This window comes from Trachymyrmex septentrionalis, unplaced genomic scaffold, assembly GCF_001594115.1.
Source record: "Trachymyrmex septentrionalis isolate Tsep2-gDNA-1 unplaced genomic scaffold, Tsep1.0 scaffold44, whole genome shotgun sequence".
Taxonomy (NCBI): domain Eukaryota; kingdom Metazoa; phylum Arthropoda; class Insecta; order Hymenoptera; family Formicidae; genus Trachymyrmex; species Trachymyrmex septentrionalis.
In genome coordinates this window covers 177258-199888 of record NW_017305611.1, presented here as the reverse complement: position 1 = coordinate 199888, position 22631 = coordinate 177258, and the positions used below count along the sequence as shown (strand labels likewise).

Here is a 22631-nt window from a genome sequence, read left to right as displayed (position 1 = left end):
TATATTATATATATATATATATATATATATATTAAATAAAAATGCATAGGAAGATAGGTCAAACACGAACTTAAAAATAAGATGAAAGTTTATTAAGACATTAAACTATAACATAAAAGATGTGAGAACTTTTACAATCATTAATATATTGAACGTTTACTTAGTCATACTCAGCCATTTAAATAATTAGAGAAATTGTATAAGATTAAAAAAAACACACACACATTATTATATAAATTTTTATATGGTTTCGTTGATTAGTTTTCTATATTCTTTCCAATATTTAATTTTATTTGTAATAAGTTATTAATAATGTTTCAATCTTATACAATTTCTCTAAATGGCCGAGGATGACTAAGTAAAGTCGAAACGTTTTATATATTAATGATTGCAAAAAACTCTCACATCTTTTATCTTATAGTTTAATATCTTAATAAACGTTCATCTTATTTTTAAGTTCCTGTTTGACCTATCTTCATTTGTATAAACATATCCGAGCAAGAAAAATCATATTAAATAAAAATACTAAAAAATTCGTAGGCTGTCCCTTTAGTCGTACGGAAGATGGTAAAATATATCAGCGTGCTTTTGGTGGCCAGTCGTTAAAATTTGGCAAAGGCGAACAAGCTAGACGAACCTGTGCTGTCGCTGATCGAACTGGTCATGCGGTACTTCATACCCTTTACGGCCAGAGTCTTCGCTACGACGTGCATTATTTCATCGAGTACTTCGCCCTCGATTTACTTATGCACGGTCGATGTTGCAAAGGTATTCTGGCTTGGGAATTGGAGACCGGACTCCTACACCGATTCAGAGGTCATCATACAGTAAGAAAAAACTACAAAATGTTATACAATATTTATTTAATTTATTGTCTATATAATTTACAGAAAAAGGTAATTATTATTTATTAATACACGTATTTATAATTAATGTTTCCTTTTTTCAAATAAGAGAGAGATTCCTATTTTTAGTCAAATCGTATCTTGCTGCTTGATAACATTCATGAGCAAATTTGCAAATACATCCTTCAATTTTATAATTAATAATCTTAAATATATATTAAAAACTATTTCCTTTTTTGTTCGTCAATGCTTAATTACTATTCACTTTTCATATATTAATGTATTAATTATGAAATACTATAAAATATACTAATAACGCAAATAAATCGATATATTGATGATAAAAATAGCTATTATCTCGCAGGTGATGGCAACAGGTGGTGCCGAAAGATGTTACTTCTCCTGCACCGCTGCGCACGCCTGCACTGGTGATGGCATGGCAATTGCATGTCGAGCAGGATTGCCGTTGCAAGATATGGAATTCATTCAGTTTCACCCGACCGGTATTTTCAGCTCAGTTACACATCTCGCGGACTCTTATTCTCCCTCATTCAAGTTCTTTTAACTGATTGATTATTGCACTGTAGGTATTTATGGAAGTGGCATACTTATAACCGAGGGTAGCCGGGGAGAAGGCGGCAAACTCGTCAACTCTATGGGACAGTTCTTCATGGAGAAGTACGCGCCAGTGGCTAAGGATTTAGCTTCCCGCGACGTCGTGTCGAGAGCTATGACTATGGAAATACTGAACGGAAGGTTGGCGTAATCCTTTGTATTCTAATTCGCATTTTTTCCCTTTACAAAAAAACCAAGAGTTAACTTATCATGTGAAAGGAAGGCTGGAGAGCTTGTAGAGATGTCCAGAACATCTTGTATAAAGGCAATAGAATTATCAAAAGAAAATTTTCTTTGCAGTTGTAAATAAACTTGCTGTCGCATATATGCAATTCTTTATTTAGAAAGAACTAAATAAATTTTACAATAGATCTGTACTTAAGCAAATAAGTAAGGAAAAGGCTATAAGTTTCTAAAACGCTATTAAAGATGTAAACGATGAAAACATTTTAAGATAAAAAACCCGGGAAATATATAATGTCGGTTCTTTTCTTTCGGCTTTGACAGCTTTTTATTCGGATATTTTTGTTTAGCATTTCACGATTTTTGACGCTATAATATTTGTTTTAGAATTTAGTTTTTGCACTTATCCGTAAGATTTCTGTGTAAAAATAGTTACAAAAATTAAAATATAATATAATGATCAATATAATGTCGATGGCTATAAATGTATCTTACCTTTCACTATCATTTAAATAATATTTTATACTATATTTTAATTTTTAAAAGTTAAATAAATGTTCCATACTGTTATTAATACAAATAATACTTTATTAGAGTAATTGACACTGTTTTTGTCATAATGTAATTGTATTTATACATTCTAAATTTAAATTCGTGAGATAACATTCATCAAATCTATAATTATTCTTGAATCAATATTATATCGGAATGTTGTTTCAAAATAATTAAAATATAGAATACAATTATAACCATATGCAACAAAAAAGTATCTGTTATGTTTATAAAGTATTATCTGTATTAATAATATCACTTATTTAGCTTTTAAATATAAAATATCTGTCATTCAAATAATTATATTGAAATAACTACTTATACATTTTTTCATGAATATTATATAATTTGCTCAAAAATACTGTTATTTACAGTAAAAAACCAGTTTTACTTGATACTTTTCTCCGAAATCAAAAATACCGGTTTTTTACATCTCTAAACGCTATTCATTATCTCGACTAGAAGTTTTAATACATTGTTAATTATGTTGAATTAGTTACACGTCATTGCTCAAGAATATGTGACGCATGTGACAACATTCTCTCACATGACGCATCTGGCAACAGATTCTATATATGATGGAAGAAATATTAGGAATAGGAATAAATATATTAAATTTTGAAGAAATAAAAAAATTAGGAATAAAGATTAAACGTAATGCACAATAAATACAAATAAGATATGACATATGATATGTCTTGTACAGGTGCTTTCTTTTTACGAAAACTATATTACTTTATACTATTTCTCGCAGTGGCGTCGGGGAGAGGAAGGATCATATTTATTTGCAGTTAACTCATTTGCCGGCTGAATTGATACGCGAGAGGCTGCCCGGAATTGCGCATCTTGCCTGGGTATTTGCCGGAGTAGACGTGAGGAAGCAACCGATCCCCGTGATTCCTACGGTACATTATAACATGGGCGGTATACCCACAAATTGGCGTGCGCAAGTAAGAAATTAATTGATATTTACACATGATTTATTCATTATCATTATTTTAACTATTTTTGAATAACCAATTTATTTATTTATTATTATTATTATCTTTAACTGTAACTGACGTCGAAATTTCATCAAATTAATCGTTTTGATCACTATTTTATAATTTAAAATATATTTATATAAAATGTTAAATATAAAATGTTACGGTCAAAGCTACATCTTTAATGTTTAAATAATTCAATCTGAATTAATAATATATCTATATTATATATGTACTTGTATATATATATTTGTAGTCATTCGAACTACGCGCTGAATTGGTTTTCCGGAATTACACGTGTAAACGCATAATTAAATTACTGTAATAATATCACGAATTAAATTGACAAGCAATTTTAATAATTTGATGCTCAATCAGACATTCTATTAAAAAGATGTTAATATGTTGATGAACTGTAAATAAATTTATTTATTTTAAAAATATTACGTTATATTTATACCCAATATTACTGTAAATACTATATATTACATTCCCGTGCAAAAATTTTATATACTTTTATATAATTGTATATAAATGGAATTATATTTTATATATAATTGTATGTATAATTATATATATTTATATATAAACTTACATATAAAATTATATTAAATTATTTATAAAATTATATATCATTATATAAAATTATACATAATTTTATATAATTATATATAAAATTTTCTTTCCCGGGTTACTAATCAAACATACAAAGCGTATTTGTAAATTACGTGATACAATCATATTATTATCATATTATTAATACACTTCATCATTTTATTGATAAAAGTAAACACGCAGTATTAGATTATTTCTATAGAATTATGGAAGCAAACATGTTTACACAGAGATTTATGATTATTGCGGTTATGGCGTAGGTACTTAACGATGTAATTACATTTTTGTCATAAATAATACCTTGTCAGGTATTAACACGAGAAAATGAAGAGGACAGACCGATCGAAGGTCTCTGGGCAGCCGGCGAGACCGCGTGTGCGTCCGTTCACGGTGCTAATCGCTTGGGCGCTAACAGTCTCTTAGAAATTGTGGTCTTTGGCAAAGCCATCGCCGATCAAATCGATTGCATTGCCAGGCCTGGCGAACGTCACGGAGATCTGTCGTCAGTAAGGAAGGAGTTACCTTAAAAAACATTTCTTTACATCATGAAAGGCAACTTTTTGTCGCCGCGAATTAATGAGACGCAATATATATTGCACATTACATTTCAGATCGTTTCACGATGTTACGTCTTAAAATTAATCGGCAAAAAATCTATTTGTTATAATTACATATAAATAATTATAACAAGAAGTATAATTAAGCAATAACAATTACAGCAATTAATATTATAAATATTTTAGCAACTTCTTTATATACTTATATGTTTTTAATGTATATCTTTATATTAATTTTTTATATTACTATTTTTTTTTTAATTTTTTTATACATATCTTTTTTCTTTTTTCGATATATAAGTCTTTTCTTAAAGTTGTATATTAAGATTGTAAAACAAGGATTTGCGCGTTCAAATCGAGGAGGCGTTTTACGAGTCATAAATTACGTAAATGCATGTCGTCAAAAACCGATTTGGATGCAGGACATTGGTGAACAGTCGATTTGTCGCTTCGACGCAACCCGTTATGCGAAAGGCTGCGTTCCCGTAGCCGAGCTGCGTGATGAGATGCAACGTACGATGCAAAAATACTGTGGAGTATTCAGAACTTGTGACATTTTGCAGCGCGGATGCAGGGAGATAACCCGTCTCTATACCTGTGAACTGCCTGATTTATGCGTAAGCTGTTACTGCACCGCAGCATTATTAATTGCAAAATTATTTAGAGGAAAAAATTTAGAAATTTAAAATATAAATTAAGCAAAATATTTATAAATAAAATTTGCTTAATGATGGATAAAAATTTAAGGGATATGTTGAAATGAATATACTATATTGGGATTATATAATTATATATTATGGAGAATAGATTATTATATATTATAGAGAATTATGTTATATTATGAAAATTATTCTGTTTATCTTATTCAAGGTTGTCACAGAAAATGAATTTAAAAATTCCCTGACTTTTTCAGGTTTTCCAGATAAAAATGGAAAATTTCTATGATCGATATAAAAATGTAAAAATTTTAGCATAATAAAATATTGAGAGCAAATTCAAGCCAACAAAAAATTAATTAATATTGAAAAAAAGAATACAATTATGATGAAAAAGAACGATCAAATAAAATTACTGAACAAAATATAAATTTTAATTAATTTTTTTAAATTATTTAAAGTGCACGAGTTTTGAACGTATTTGACTATAAATGTCAAATATAATATTTAAAAAATTATAAAAATTATTTGCAATTGGAGCAGTTTAAGGGAATTGTGAGTAAAGTCCAAAATTCCAGTCTCTTTTATATTTTCCTCTGATTTTTCCCGGTTTTCTATGAGTAATTTTAATTTCCCTGACTTTTCCCGGTTATCCCGGTTTTTCGAGGTCTGTGGCAATCCTGTTATTTTAAATTCGTATTAGTCCAAAATTCGCGAATTATTTTCATAATTACTTATCTAAAAATTTGTACTGTTTACGAAAATCTCGATTTGCAGTATGGAATTATTAACAATAGCCCGATATGATTGCGTGAAATAATAGCACCACTAGGTCACAGTCGATGGCGCAACAACGCGTCTGCATAAGATGATAATAATATGCGAGACACTTATCAAGACCCAGACGCACATGTGGATCGCTTTGGAATGGTTTTTTTTAGGTGCAAGATCAGTCCCTCATTTGGAACACCGAGCTCGTCGAAGCCTTGGAGCTGCAAAACATGATGCTAGTCTGCATGCACACCGTATACGCAGCTGAAAATCGAAAGGAATCGAGAGGATCGCACGCCAGGGAAGACTTCAAGGTTCAAATAGGGAAATTATACTAGCAAAAAAAATTAAAATGTCATAAATTTGTATAAATAATTAATTCAAATAAGTTTATGCTACCGGTTGCGATTTTTCGAATTTATAAACATAATTTTAATTATTAGGTTAAGTAAAAAGTCATCGCGTTTTTTTAAAAGACATCTATCAGTAAAAACCGCAATTACTTTCTTACCAACAATATAAATATATCTTGATAGAGTAAAGTTTCAGCTTTAAAAATCTCTTTTTTAAATTATACGATACGACAATTTTTAATGGAGTTATGAGCAATTAAAGTCAAAATAATTCTTTTATTTAATCCGCGATAACTCAGTAATCAAAAGTCGTAGGAATATTAAAAAAAAACGATTTTGTAGGGAAAGTATCAAGCTTTCACGATATATAATCGAAAATTTTCTCAAATTCGTTTTGGACACGTTACAAATCCACAAAGTGAGAAGAAAATTTTTCGTCTTTTTCAGCTCGTAGTTTTTGGTATGTAAAAATTATCAAACTCATATAAACTTAAAAAATGTGATAAGCTTTTAAAAGTAGAGATTTCAAGCTTTAAAACCCTTTTTTTAAATTTGAATTTCATTCATTATTGACGAAGATATTGTATATACAACTTTGAGCTAAAAAATACGCGATGACTTTTTACTCAACCTAATATAAGCTTCTCAGCCAATTGAATCGAGAGAAATTATCGTGAACGGTTATTTCGTTTCTAGGACAGAATTGACGAGTATGACTATGCGAAACCGCTCGAGGGACAAAAGAAACGACCTTACACGGAACACTGGCGTAAACATTCGCTTACGTGGGCTCAGGAGGATGGAACGGTTAGTTAAAATGCCACAAGAGTAAATGCAATCAAATCCTCCTTGATAGAGTGTAGTTGACAAAATAAGGTCAAACTTCTCGGTGATTACAAATGAAAATGTAAAAGTTTTTAGGCTCCATTATAAAAAAGCTACTGAAATATACCCGGTCGATACAAACTGAAAGTAACATCATTGTTTTAAATAATAATAATGAGAAGAGCCTAATGAATACTTAAAAATTTTTATGACATGTAATAATAGTATACAATAATAAAAATAATAAAAACAGACAATATGTTTCGCGGACTCCGATCGGGTCATTATCAATGTTAATTGAAAATTTTTGATTTAATACAATAATAGTCAGTTATTTAAAATTAGATATTAGATATAAATTTTAACGAAATTACAGATGTCCTTGGTAGAATCAGAAACGCATAGTAAGATAACACAGAACAGGCCGACTTAGTAAATATTCATTGTAATGGTAGATTTTTATTACCGTGACGAGTATTATTAGAGACATTATATTAGGTTGAGTAAAAAGTCATCGCGTATTTTTTAGCTCAAAGTTGTATATACAATATCTTCGTCAATAATGAATGAAATTCAAATTTAAAAAAAGGGTTTTAAAGCTTGAAATCTCTACTTTTAAAAGCTTATCACATTTTTTAAGTTTATATGAGTTTGATAATTTTTACATACCAAAAACTACGAGCTGAAAAAGACGAAACATTGTCTTCTCACTTTGTGGATTTGTAACGTGTCCAAAACGAATTTGAGAAAATTTTTTATTACCTATCGTTAAAGCTAGATACTTCCCCTATAAAATCGTTTTTTTTTTTTTAATATTCCTACGACTTTTGATTACTGAGTTATCGCGGATTAAATAAAAGAATTATTTTGATTTTAATTGCTCATAACTCCATTAAAAATTGTCGTATCGTATAATTTAAAAAAGAGATTTTTAAAGCTGAAACTTTACTCTATCAAGATATATTTATATTGTTGGTAAGAAAGTAATTGCGATTTTTACTGATAGATGTCTTTTAAAAAAACGCGATGACTTTTTACTTAACCTAATATTTATAAAATTTCTTGATAAATGTGAATCAAGAAAATTAACGTAGTCAATTCAATGATGAGTCAGTATGAAAAAACATTTCTTTAGATAAAAAAGATACAAGTAATGAGAGATATATATGTGAGCAAATATGCGATGGAGATCAACTCTCGTTTGACGAGTGTCATTGTTTTAATTTCGTACTTAATAATTATAAGTAGCATAACGTTAAAATAATTTCGCACTTAATATAAGTATTTATATGTAGTGTTAAATAACAGTTACATTGTTGACAAAATTACAATGTCGACGTCACTTTTAGTTATTGTCGACTGAGTAATTACGAATGATTATTACATGAGCAATATTTACCTTAAAAAATTCACTACGTGATTTTGTACGATTAATTCTTAAAAATACATTTGATTTATTAATATTTTATATGACGTATCTTTAACTGAGATGTCTTATTAGTATTATTACTGATTATCGCGAAACATTGCGATTTTTACGGCGCGCTCTGTTATTTACAGATCTATATCTCCTATCGGCCCGTTATCGATACGACTCTAGACGAAACCGAGGCCCAGCATGTACCCCCTGCAATTCGTGCATATTGACTCAAGAAATGAATAACTAGCAGGATGAATGAAACGTAAAGGAAGCAAGCCGATTATGAATAATTATAAGTCGGCTGTCGCGTTATCGTTAGAGCTGCCGCAGACAACAACATTTCTGTAACCTTAAGACGTAAACTTAAGCCGGAAATAGAAATAGCAGTAAACTTATTCATAAGGCGAGTTTCAACCGAAAGTTGCGAGATTATGGATAAGTTTACTATTATTTCCATTTCCGTTAGATTACGTAGAGCTAAAGCAATATTCTGATTGGCTCATCGGCTTTACGTCTTACGGTCACTGTTGCGGAATTTTATGTGCGGCAACCCTTAACACATATTTGTAATCAAATGCACGAAATCTGGAAATTAAGCCTCCAGAAACCGAAGAAATCGCAACGAGAAAATCGTCAAAAATATTTCTTCCTTAATTTTGGTCTTATATTTTTCTCACACGGATATCTTTCCTTATAGAAATTTAATACTGGGTGGTAGTGATTAATTATTTATTTTGATAATTAAAATAAACAATAAACAACGTTTTTAATACTTAAAATAAATAACTTCCAGTATAAATTGGATTTCTATAACGATTGCATACTCTCGCACGCGACGCACTGTAGTTTACTGGCAAAATAATTAAAGTTCATATCAATTTGCAGAAAAAGCGAATCAAAAGTGGCGTTGCGTTTCTTTAAGGCAATTTTAGAAGAACATTCCCTTGAATGTTCGACGGAGGTTGTGATAAAAATTATGCAAGAATAGTGATGAAACTTCGTAATCTCTTAGCCATTTTTTTTTTCTTTTTGTACAAAGGAGATATGACACTTCACAATGTCAATGTATTTGCAACTTAGTTTCATAAGAGATAAATCGTTAATTGTACTTTCTGTTGATAACGCAATTATAAACGCGCTGATAAATGCTCAATAAATTTTGTATGGATAACATATATTATTACTAATAGACCTTCTACAATAAGTCATTAATCATAAATCAGAAGTCAGAACTTAAAAATTGACGACTGTGATTGGTCCATTTTTAGCTTCTGACTAATAGCTTATTGTAGAAAGCCCATAATCATTTTATTTATTCCATTAAACATACATATTAGGCCTACAAATCCAAGAAATACATATCTGATAATCTGTATCACAATCGCAAATTCTCTAAATGTTCCTAAAATATTACGATTTTTATTTTATAGAACAAAGAGAATATTAGTATTATTTATAAAATAAAATACATCAGACTAGAATATATCGAGCAGATCATTATTTAAAAATTACATACATCATGCAAATAGTTTATTTTGCAATAAAATAAGTAAAACATGTCACGATCAACATCAAAATGACATTAAAATTTTTTTTTTTTTAAATGAATCAATAACTGATGATTAAAAAATAATTAATCATTTTGGAGCCATTTTGATGTCATAATGACTACTTTTGTTCTGTTTGAGAATTAATGTCACATAGATAAAAAGAAAAATCTAAAAGAAATAAATAAATCCATTATATTAAATTTTTAAAGTTAATTATATATCTATTTCTACAATTTAACTCTTTTGCTTCTCTCTCTCTCTCTCTCTCTCTCTCTCTCTCTCTCTCTCACCAATATAGAAAATAAAATGAAATCAAAGCCTTCTAAGCCTCCTTCCAAGAATTCCTTAATTTAAATTAAAACTCTCACTTTTCTTCCATTTGATCACACATGCGTAAAATAAAAGTGAGGTTATTTGCACGCATGGCACGATCACACGTGCGACATAAACACTTTGCGCAACGTATCGTTAAGGTGACCCTATACGGTCAATATTGATTAATAATATTAAATGAGAGAATATTGACAATGCATCAATATTTTTAATATTTTTACAACCTTAGACATTCAGTATTATTGATAATATATTTCTTAGTTTTATGTACATTGGCCCTGTTCTTTTTAACTGATAAACTTCTTGTATGTTTCATCTTTCCTCTTTTCCTCTTCAACTTGGAAAGAAAAGGAGGAAAACGAACTGTGTAAGAACTTTAGCTAAAAAGAACAGATCTATTATCTACTGCACTGTGACATACTATGATATATATATATATATATATAGATCCTAATAAAATAAAGCGATACTGATGTTTAAGAATCAAAATCCAGATCACCGTCAGTACGTCAATCCATCAATATTAACCGTACACGATCAGAAATATTGTTAGCATTTATTAATATCTACTGACAGTATTATTAATCATAGGTAGGGTCACCTTTGGAAGCGATAAGATGATTGAAAATGTGAGATCCATTGATCTTCGGATTAGGATTTTAAGAAATTCGATTTTGAAATGGTTTTCAATATTTATATATATTCATTATCATATCGCATGCGGAACCATGCGAATTACGCGAAACATTTGGATACGGGATGACGTCTCAGCCGTCTCAGCTATAGCACGTTGGAGCACGTTGGCAGCACTGTGCGCGCGCAACATTCCGGCGACGCTCGGCATCTCAGTCGGTGTCGAGCCGCCGAACTGAGCGGAATCGAAGCACCGATAGTATCGCGAGGGTTAGTCGCGTGTTGCGTGCGCGCGGGTCTGTCACGGGGGCGTATCTCGACGGGTCGACGGGAAGCCAAGCACAGGTGCAGGGTGACGTAAGATGAGCGGATTACTGAAGCTGTCGGCGTCGTTGCTGCCGAGAAGTCTGCCCGGATCGGCGACGCTGGTGAGAACCAGAGCATGCGTTCACAATTCGAACAATAGAGGCTGCCGCGGCTTAACGTCTCTCCCCCCCGTTCACGTTTCACGCGGATTCTCAATTTCTCACCCCGTAAAGGTGAAAACGCGCGGTCGCGGCCGCATTTCTCTCGCTGAGAAAATGGGAGCCAGTACAATCGTCGGCATCAAGGGTCGTTCTTTCGCGAGAAAACCGGAGCTCGTTATTCCGACGGAATTAGAGATCGATTCGCGGGCACACCTGGCCTAGAAAATCTCCGTTACCAGCGGCCTCGCGCCATCTTAAAGGAAGAAAAAGAAAAAAAAATCCGTCGAACGTCCCGTTGTCCGTTATTCGGCGGATTAACGGCCTTCGTGGCGGCAGGTCAGGGTTTCACGGATTCACGTCCGCGCACGTTTCGGCTCGTTATGTAATTTTTTTTTATTCGCCGTCCCGCCGGCAATGAGGTGCATCGACGTGGTGGATCAATTACGTAAGGTGCGCGCGAACCGACGAATCATACGGTATAACGAATAAATACACGCGCCCGGAAACGCTCGTCCACATCGTCCGCTCGTGGTAAACAGCATCCCCCCACGAGCTTCCCACCGTTCGAGGGAATACCTTCCCGATTCTTTCCTCGCTCGTTCCTGAGAAATCCGGCCACAAGATAGAACACATTCATTCTATTTCCATATGTTCGGTCGGCGGGGGCTGCTCGCGAGCGTCACGTCTAACCGTCTAACGGTGTCTCTAACTCGATTGCTCGATTCCGAATCCGAATCGAGATGCATTTTTACGGCATTTCGGCGTGGACGTCGATTAATTCGAGCGACGAACGAGGTATCGATATCCGCAGGGAATATTGAAAAGAACGAGGCGACGATAGATTCGCGATATTAATTGTTTTCAATAAGATTCGAAATAGGACCGTTTATGTTAAATACATTACTTTAAATACGAAGCGCCACTACGGTATGAATGTTAAGATATGTTGGACTATTATATATATTCATTTAAATGAATTAATTTCGGAAATAATAAAATTGCGTGCCGATACGGTTATTGGGCTTTCAACGTAAACAATTAATTGTTTTCGTTGATTCGTCATTCAGAGAATTAGATATTTGAGAATCTTTTCACATAGGCGCAACGCGATAAGAAAAAATTAGTAGGCAGCGAGATAAGCGTGAGACACACCTGTGCGAAATGTCGCGCCTGAATTGATAATCAGCTTCATTTCATGTCTTCGTTTATCGAGTTTTAACGGTACGCTTTCGAAAACATGTGCGTGCAAAGTTGATCGCGCAGGAAATATTTACGATCGTCACAAGATAGCGTTCGAACTTAATTTGTATCAAGATTTCTATCCCAGTGCGCGAATTATGTGAACGAGAGCGTTTTTATTAAAAAGATAATTATTATCATCTGAAAACGTAATTGTTACTTTTTTTAACCGACGTACCTCCACGATATCTCGTAACCTTTCGCGATTAACTGTATCAATGTGGATTTACCGAATTTTTAGATAAATATTTAATTCGTGAAGCAATCTTTTTTTTTTTTTAATTAAGAACGAAATTAAGATAAAACAAATTAATCTAATCTTCTTTCAACATTTCCAAAATAAATCCTTCCCCCCCCTCCCTTAACGTAGCAAAGTATATATTAACTTTTTTAAGAAAATAACGAAATACTGATATTACTGCGCGATCTTAAGATCAAACAGAAATGTGTTTTTTGCCTTATCTTTGAGCACAAACAATTGTAAGTTGACGATAAGCCAAGGAAAATTATCATTTTCTGCAAATATCCCGAGCGATACCCAGTGTTTATCACTTTTAATTATTTTGCAAAGATATACGGCAATGAAAAGACTCGTTGCACTGTATTTCTCTTACCGGGTCTAATTAACTCGCTAATTGATCTTCAGGTTAACTTCAACGCAGTTGTTTGTAGAAGCCATGCTCGTTACATTCTTCATAAAGACATGAAATATATATACAATTTATATAAGTTTTCCATTAAGTGTTGTGAAGCAATTTAGTTATAAGCATTTAATTAAAACTGCTTATATAATATCTTTTTATATTGCTTGCATCATGTTTCCATTTTTTACATCTTAAAAAGAATTTGTAAATTTTAATCATAAGCATTTCGTGGACGCGTAAAATTTTATTTGTAAATAATATAAAATTATTTAATTGTATATATATTATATAATTGTTTATATTTATATTTTATATAGTTATATTTATAATTGCAATATAATATATAATCGTATATAAAAACAATTATAATATGGAGATATGTACGCTTTATTTATAATAATGCTTATCACCATGTAATCTCCTAAATAGAGCATAAGTAAATATATATAATATATATGATACACGCGTACGTACGTACATACGTATACGTAATCGCATATTCGTGAGTCATAAATAACAACGTATTCACGTGATATCTTACCTAACAATAACTCTCGAATCCGAAAGGAAGTAATTGAAGCTTTCTCAACAATCTGAAAAAAAATAATGCTGCAGCTAGTTTATAGCTGCCTTTATAAGCTCTTTGTTAAGAGCTTACAAAGGCAGCTATAAACTAGATATCAGCATTATTTTTTTTTCCGCTTGGACATGCCGCCTGGTATGTCACGGTCTGAAACTCTGTTTCGAACAACAGATTTTTAATATATTCGAAAAATATATTCGAATATACGATATAATATAAAATTATCGTATATTCGAATATATTTTTTATCATATATATCCTTGAATTTTATAGAAAAAATTTACGAGGTATGAAAATTATACAACCAACAGTTACGTCAATTAAACGCTCATTATAGTGAGTGTATCAGTTAATAAACGTGAACTCTTAATCATAGAATATTGCGACTTGCTTGCCCTTGATATATCTCTATTTCGCTTCCGTTTCACAGAACAAGCTGGGACTGCCGCTTCTCGGTAACCGCAGGCTTCACCACACGCCGGATCGAGCGGCCAAGATTTCCAACGAAATCTCCAAGCAGTACCCGTTGGTGGATCACACGTATGACGCGGTGGTGGTGGGAGCCGGTGGTGCTGGTCTACGCGCGGCTTACGGCCTCGTCGCCGAGGGATTCAAGACCGCAGTGATCACCAAGTTGTTCCCGACGAGATCGCACACAGTCGCCGCCCAGGGCGGCATCAATGCCGCCCTGGGCAACATGGAGGACGATAACTGGCAGTGGCACATGTACGACACCGTCAAGGGCTCGGACTGGCTAGGCGATCAGGATGCCATTCACTACATGACCCGCGAGGCACCGAAGGCCGTCATCGAGCTAGAGAATTGTGGCATGCCCTTCAGTCGTACTACCGATGGTGAATGAGAATCTCTCTCTCTTCCCCCCCCCCTCTCTCTCTCTCTCTCTCTTTCCATCATCAAATAGACCCAGTGAGCTCTATACTCGAACACGCGTTTCCTGTACTAAACTATAGAAAACAACTACCGTAACTTACAACAAACAAATATTTGTCTTCCTGACTCTTTTCTATTTATAGTACTAAAACAACATTAGCCAATTAGTGAATTCCTAACAAAGAAAACAGTACAATCTTTACATCAAAGTGTCTAAAAATTGGGATATCTCCACTCTGTGGTGACTTATGTATATTATAAAGCTCACTGAATAAATCAGTTATTTTATATTATATATATTGTATATATATATATATATATAATATTTTATTTACATATACATTATATAATATTATATAATATATATACGAGTACTATATCTACGTAAAACAGAGATAAAAAAAGATTTAAAAAACTTACAATATAAAGTCAACAGAATTTACAATATATAGAAGCTCGATTAAAATCCAAGTTTAAAGGTCACAAATAAATGAATTAAAAAGTAGAGGAAGTTGCAAGAAAGTAGAGAGAGAAAGAAGAACTCTTACAAAGGAATAAACCTGAAAATAAAATGTTTTTTATAAGGTCTTGAACTTTATTCAAATTTCATAACGATACGATCAAGGATTAATATTGAGACACATAATGGAAATAAATTGTTTTGTACACATATTTTTTTTAACATTTTTTATATCAATTAATAAATTGACATTTAAGAACTCAGGTCGGAAACGTCCTCACTCGTTATAGTCGCGCCTGTTCCCGACGTTGCAGAATCTGATTCTACGTCGGAGTCGTTTTTCTTCCTTCTAGCTTGTCTGCTTTCTTTTCTTTCCTGAAACGTAAATATTCATATATTATTTACGATTAATTATAGATTATAAAAATTATAAAATTAATAAAAGTACCATATTCTATATAATTTTGTATTTTTTAAATAATATAAACATTAAATATATGTATCGAACTTTTTATGAATTAATGATTAACTGAATATATAATAATTTAATGACAAAATTTAAGAAAATACAAAAATTATATAGGACTTTAATTTTGCTAAAAATATAAGAAGTCAGTGGAAGCTTATTTAACAAACAAACCTCTCGTTCATTCTTTTTCTGGACTCTTTGATTTTCGAGTTTCTTTGAAGAGTCACTGCTATTAGGCTTATTTTGTTGTGTACTCTTAGTATTTTGTTGCGATTGTTGCTGTGCCAATTTGGCCGCTTCTACGTAGGGCATTTTCTCCGAGGGCGACATTTGCCGCCATGTTTGTCCCCCAAGACGAAACAGATCTCTACTCTTCATCTTATTATAATTCTGTAATTTGATTGTTATGCTTACATAATGTTTGCATCATCCTCGTCATTTTTGCATTTCGTTACCTGCCTAAAGTCTTGCATAAAATTTAAAAAGGCATTCGCGCTTCTCCATTGCCTTCTTTGCAGAGGTTTTCTTGATCTTGATCTTGATCTCGTGCCGGATGGCTTTCTGTCATGTTGGCTGGAATCTGTTCTGTCCAAATGTATACTTCATACAATTATAAATGGGAAATAATGAGAAGAGCAAACGATAAATATTTTCAAAAGTTTGATCGAACCTGATATTTTTTATAATACACACTGTATTGAATCAGAAGCATTAAGGGTCGTATTCGTAATCATGATTCAATTTGAGATCCGATTTGAGCTAGGTTTGGATCAGTCTTTTATTGGAAAAACCCCTCTCAAACTACGATTTAATAAATCTGAATGGTTCAAACTTTAGTTCAAACCTAGCTCGCCTGAAATAAGGATCAATCGTAGATCGATCTTCGACTATGAATACGGATCTAATAGTAAAATAATCATAGATACTAATATATATGTAAAGTAGCAATCTGAACTCTAGAGTTATTCTGTCATATAGCTGTCTTATTACATTTTAATTACGAATCAATTATGTTTACGTAACTCACTCGTCTCGCATGCGTTTGCGACTGGAGGAGGGTCTTGATAGCTGTTGGTACTGATTATCAGAACCACTTTCTTGTTGCCCTGTAGCTCCATCCTCTTCCATACCTCCCGTTACTTCATTAATTTCTTCTCTTCTACTGTCGTCTTCCATGATTTAATAATAATCCCAAAAAGAAAATTTGCTTTATCAATATTTACGCACCATTCTTATTTATCGATAAAAAGTAATTCAGAAGAAAAAATTTGTCCCTGCAATCGAGAAAATAAAACGCGAATTTTTTCACCGTGAAAGTAACAAATGTCATTGCTAAGGAATACTAGGTTGCTATGCAGTTGAAATTGCCGTTTATCGTCAGATTTGATTTTTAAATATTACAATTATCTTTTTTTAAAAATCTTCATGACAGACTCTGTTTTACGTTGATAATCTTCGATACTTTAAATCTGAAACAATTTAATTATCTTCGATAATTTAAACGTGAAATAAAGTTATAAATTATATAATAAATATCTAGAATATCTTCAAAATTCTATTTATATAATTCTATCATATATATTAACATTTAATTTATAAAACAAGTCTAATTTTGAATTCATCTTCATAAAAATCTATTATTTATTTCATTACGTTATTTATAACATTTATTTAATATAAACTCGACATTTTTAAATCTCTAAGAATTTAAGATATAAGTTTTGAAAAATTTACAGTGACATTACAATATTAATAAAAATTAATAAATAATATGTATTATAATAATATTTATAAAAATTAATTGAAAAACCTTTATTTTTTCTATCAGGCAAGATCTATCAACGCGCTTTTGGTGGTCAATCCCTTAAGTTCGGCAAGGGTGGTCAAGCTCATAGATGCTGTTGCGTAGCTGATAGGACTGGCCATTCATTGCTACACACACTTTATGGACAGTCGCTAAGCTACGATTGTAATTATTTTGTCGAGTATTTCGCCCTCGATTTGCTGATGGAAGACGGCGAATGTCGCGGTGTGATCGCGCTCTGCTTGGAAGACGGGACGTTGCATCGTTTCCATGCCAAGAATACGGTGCTTGCTACCGGTGGCTATGGGCGCGCCTACTTTTCCTGCACATCCGCACATACCTGTACTGGAGATGGTACCGCTATGGTCTCCAGGGCTAATCTACCCAATCAGGACCTAGAATTTGTACAATTTCATCCTACAGGTACATATAGACTGTTACTCAATTATTCGCCGGATATTTTATACTTTACTGCAATTTTAAAAGCCAAATAAGTATCTCTTTCTCTCACACTCTTTCTGTCCCCTCCCCCCCCTCTCTCTCTCTCTCTCTCTCTCTCTCTCTCTCTCTCTCTCTCTCTCTCTTTCCTGTTGATAATACAAATAATACTTTACTAGAATGATTATCTATATTAATAATAATATGGAACGCTTTTAAAATCAAAGTAAAATATATAAAATAGCTGTTATTCGAATAATTAGTATATTCGAATAATTAGTATTATTGGTAGTGTATATTTTATACATAGAATAATTATTGCTCCAACATAGCACAAAAAAATCTTTGGTATATGTTCAAGTATAATTATTTTTTAATATTTTGTATGATAGGAAGAATTAATTACGTAGTTCTTTAATTTGCATTAACCAAAACACGTCGCACTCATTTCAGGTATCTATGGCGCCGGATGTTTGATTACAGAAGGTAGTCGTGGCGAAGGCGGTTATTTGGTAAATAGTGAGGGCGAGAGGTTCATGGAGCGTTATGCGCCGGTAGCGAAGGATTTGGCTTCGCGAGACGTAGTGTCTAGATCTATGACAATGGAAATTAGGGAGGGCAGGTGAGTCACCGGCCAATAAAAATCCGTTTTTTGTTGCGTCTTTGGATATATTCGTGGTAAATATAGTTCTTTATCTCTACTTAGAGGCGTCGGACCAGAGAAGGATCACATTTACTTGCAGCTACACCATCTGCCACCTGAACAACTGGCCGCACGGTTACCAGGTATTTCGGAGACGGCAATGATATTCGCTGGCGTCGATGTAACCCGGGAACCTATCCCCGTCATCCCCACCGTTCATTACAATATGGGTATGAATATAAATAATTGAAGTATTAAAGCTGTTAATACTTAAAATGCAACCTTCAGAATAAAGAAGATACTTAATCGTGGTTTATAATTAATACTCTGTATTAAAATATTACTGAAAAATGAGAAATATTTGTGTGTATGCATATTACATCTGCATAACATTCATTGTATTAATAAAAAAATTAATTTAATTTTTTCTTCACAATGAAAATGAAACTTCATTAAAATAGCTGTTGTCATGCAACAAGTTTTTTCCGTAATTAAAATTATGTACGATGATTTTAATTGAAAGTCCTGACATTCTTCATCATGATGATTGGAGTTGCCACGATTAAGTTTCTTTTTAGCAAGAAAATATTTTGATAAATAATAGTTTATCAAATGCGACAAAGAGTACTTCTTTAATGAGATTCAATTATTCATTATATACAAACTATTTTGTTTTACTTGCAATAATTTTTCTATAGAAGAGAGATTGATCTAATAATATTATATCGGTAATTGCAGGAGGAGTGCCGACAAATTACAAAGGTCAAGTGTTGACCAGAGAGAACAATCAAGACAAAATAGTACCTGGCTTATATGCATGTGGCGAAGCAGCTTGCGCGTCCGTTCACGGTGCTAATCGACTGGGTGCTAATTCTTTATTGGATTTAGTCGTATTTGGACGTGCTTGTGCTAAAACTATCGCTCAAGAGAACAAGCCTAGCGAAGCGATCGGACCCCTGAGACCTGTAAATTTTTACCACTTCAGATAAGCTCTCTATGAGCATTATATATACATATAAAATAAACTATATTTTTATTGTAAGATAAATGTGTATTATATTGCTTATATGTTTTAGAACGCCGGCGAAGAGACGGTAGCTAATTTAGACTGGGTCAGAAATGCTAACGGTTCCATCTCCACCGCGGAATTAAGACTAACCATGCAGAAAACTATGCAAACGCACGCGGCAGTTTTCAGAGACGCCGAAAGTTTGCAGGAAGGTAAACATTAAAAGACCATTGATATTTCACTCGCATACAATTGCGTGAATTCACGAATATTATGTAACATAACATTGGAAACATTATTATGTATTTATTTCACAGGCTGTCGGAAAATGTCCGATCTCTACAAAAAACTGAATGAATTAAAAGTCGTGGATAAATCTTTAATATGGAATTCCGATTTGATAGAAACGCTTGAGCTGCAAAATCTCATGATTAATGCAATGCAGACTATCATTGGGGCGGACAACAGAAAAGAGAGTCGCGGTGCGCATGCTCGCGAGGATTGCAAACAGAGAATCGATGAATACGATTATAGTAAACCGATCGAAAACCAACAACCAAAACCTTTCAATCAGCATTGGAGGAAGCACACGTTGTCAAAGATTAATCCGAAAACAGGAGAGGTATATTTTTCATTTATTATTTACAGATAGAGATAAGATATTAATATTTTTACTGTCCTCGAATAATGTTTTTCTCGTTTTTTAAATTTTTAACTTTGTACCTTTTACTCAATATTTTTACAATAATTAGATTTTTATTATCGTTCTATACTTTAATACTTCTTATCGATAATTTCTGTTTCACTTCTAATCCTATTTCATTAATTTAAGGTGTCTCTCGACTATAGACCGGTGATTGATGTTACGCTCAGTCAACAGGAATGTGCGACGGTTCCGCCAGCGATTCGTTCCTACTAGACTAATTCTACAGACAATACTAAAATCCATCGCCTTAGGACTCTCATCAATTGCCACCGAATTTCGTTCTCAATTTTTTGTTCTCGATCGTTGCCTAATATTAAGCATTACTTAGATCGAGCGTAAAAAAATGGTCGTAACGACGATCTTTACGCTAGAACTATTGTTGCACAGGAAACCTATTAATTAATTTATTTCATATACATACACACACATACATACACATACGAACTTCATTATGCACCAAAGTTGATTCTTGTCACTCGCTTGCGCCGCGAGTCGCGCGAGCAGGATTAATGGTCCTCGTAGGATGCCGGTGCTGAGATTATTGTCCTCTCGTTTATATGAGGGAGTACGCACGATCTCGCTCAGCGGAATCGCTACTCAGTTCAATAAGTAATAGTCGAAACTAGAACAATTCGCGGTAACGGAAGGTTCGTATATAGGACCTTTTCAGAAAATGTACGTTTTCTCTTCTGTAATATAGTACAACGTATCTCCAGTTATGACACGTTCTTAATGCACTCAAGCCATAGTATAACGTATTCTCGCGTGTAATGGTAAAAAAAAATCAAGAAACTTAATTGAGAGAGAAAGAATGTTATTTTACTTAGATTACAAATTTAATAAGACTTTGGTGCTAACAGTATATTAAGTATGATAAAATTTTTAATAAAGGCTTATTAAGAATTTCGTTGGCAGGAATACTTTCTTGAATTAATTAAATATTTCAAAAAAACTTAAAATAATTAATTGTTAATTAATATTAATTAATTATTCACCATGCACTTTGTAAGTGATTATTAGCAAATCATATAGTTAAATCTTTATCATTTTTATCTCTAAATGAAACATCAACATTTCAAATTATTGCTACACGATGGTACTTTAAATACAGCACCGTTAAACTTTGATACGCTTGTTTTTCTCGATTGATTTGATGTTTATTACAGCTATTTATTCAAGTATTTTTGTGATTTTAGGCATATACAAGAATTGTTTCAAATATTTATTTTTGAATCTTCCTTTTTTATGATATATGCTCTTGCAGAGAATCAATTGACAGAGTAAAATGAATTAATATTTATGATACTTAATAATAGTGATAATTTATATTATTGCTCCGTATATTTTTGCTTGAAAAGTGAATATTTGGAATAATTGGTCTATAGGTATCATTTACGCCCGAGTATGATTATGAGCATATAATATTTAAAAGTATGTCTTCTCTCATATTTTTTATTGCGGCTTGTATACTTAATATTTTACAAGACAACATAGAAGATATTAATATTATTTTTATAGAATATATATATATTCTTATACATTATTTACTAATTTATTTTGTCTACAAACATTTATTTTTAAAATTTAAAGAGATAGGATTATCGTAATTTTTTTTCAAGTTTGGTAACAAATATTAAAAAAACATAAAAAAGGACGATAAGAAATTAGATTATAAGTTCAAAAATCAATTTTATCGATTAAACTTCTTCTATGTTGCTTTCCAACATCGTACTGATATTATGTACTTCATAAAATGTGAATGAATTGAGTACTTAAAATATGAAAACACAGCACAGAGATACAAAATACTATTATAGTCTCGATTTGTAAAAAGATCGTGTAAGCGTGTTGCCTGGCATGATGAAAATGTACATAAATCGTAAAAAAATATCAATAAAGCGTTGATATATCTTTTACTCAATAAAACTAAATCATTTACTAATCAGTAGATTATTTATTCTTCATAAATTAATGTAGTATCTGATGAGTAGAGATATGATGCTGGATTACAAAATAATCTCGTGAGACTGTTTTGAATTAAATAGATTAATTCTGACACGAGAGAAACCCAAGAGCAGTATTATATTTTCTCTAATGCAAAAAATCGAAATATAAAATAAAGAGAAAAGACGTCAAATATATATATCAAATATACATATCAATTCACATTTCCCTTTTGAAAAGTGATCTTGATTCGATAGAAGGGGGAACAAGAAAGGACATAATCATATTAACAAGTCATGGTGGATTTTTTTTAAGTATTTATTAAACCCATACTTTTGCAGTATTCGCGCGTCATAAATAAGAAGAGTTCGTAGATTAAATAAAAACTACTACCGAGAATTTTCTCTAAAGCATTAAACTAAAGCTCACCGCGAGCTAATACT

General features: G+C 32.3%; 3 protein-coding genes across 5 annotated transcripts in view; 2 read left to right on the top strand and 1 right to left on the bottom strand.

Annotated features, from left to right (window-relative positions):
- LOC108751324 (succinate dehydrogenase [ubiquinone] flavoprotein subunit, mitochondrial-like) overlaps positions 1-9051 on the top strand; it is a 10217-nt gene extending 1166 nt beyond the window's left edge. For both annotated transcript variants that reach the window (XM_018491425.1, XM_018491426.1), the window contains exons 4-12: positions 541-827; positions 1210-1348; positions 1433-1601; positions 2950-3145; positions 4102-4299; positions 4773-4967; positions 5948-6091; positions 6827-6937; positions 8516-9051. In XM_018491425.1, the coding sequence (XP_018346927.1) occupies positions 541-827; positions 1210-1348; positions 1433-1601; positions 2950-3145; positions 4102-4299; positions 4773-4967; positions 5948-6091; positions 6827-6937; positions 8516-8602 (1526 nt within the window). In that variant the 3' untranslated portion in view covers positions 8603-9051. The remainder of the gene's footprint in view (positions 1-540; positions 828-1209; positions 1349-1432; positions 1602-2949; positions 3146-4101; positions 4300-4772; positions 4968-5947; positions 6092-6826; positions 6938-8515) is intronic.
- A 2202-nt stretch (positions 9052-11253) lies between these two features.
- LOC108751448 (succinate dehydrogenase [ubiquinone] flavoprotein subunit, mitochondrial) lies at positions 11254-21183 on the top strand. Its single transcript, XM_018491656.1, has 9 exons — positions 11254-11319; positions 14255-14678; positions 17473-17871; positions 18340-18508; positions 18593-18759; positions 19268-19494; positions 19606-19750; positions 19856-20160; positions 20371-21183. The coding sequence occupies exons 1-9, from the start codon at positions 11254-11256 to the stop codon at positions 20455-20457; spliced, it is 1989 nt and encodes a 662-aa protein (XP_018347158.1). The 3' UTR covers positions 20458-21183.
- Positions 15294-16986, bottom strand: LOC108751450 (high mobility group B protein 2-like). 2 transcript variants are annotated; one of them, XM_018491657.1, is made up of 4 exons: positions 16672-16986; positions 16100-16244; positions 15816-16034; positions 15294-15550 (listed from the first exon to the last, which is right to left on the bottom strand). In XM_018491657.1, exons 1-4 carry the CDS (start codon positions 16818-16820, stop codon positions 15428-15430), a joined length of 636 nt encoding a protein of 211 aa, XP_018347159.1. In that variant the 5' UTR covers positions 16821-16986; the 3' UTR covers positions 15294-15427. The 2 variants fall into 2 exon arrangements, with proteins under 2 accessions (XP_018347159.1, XP_018347160.1); XM_018491658.1 differs by having other exon boundaries at positions 15296-15550; positions 16100-16229.
- Positions 21184-22631: the final 1448 nt, after the last annotated feature.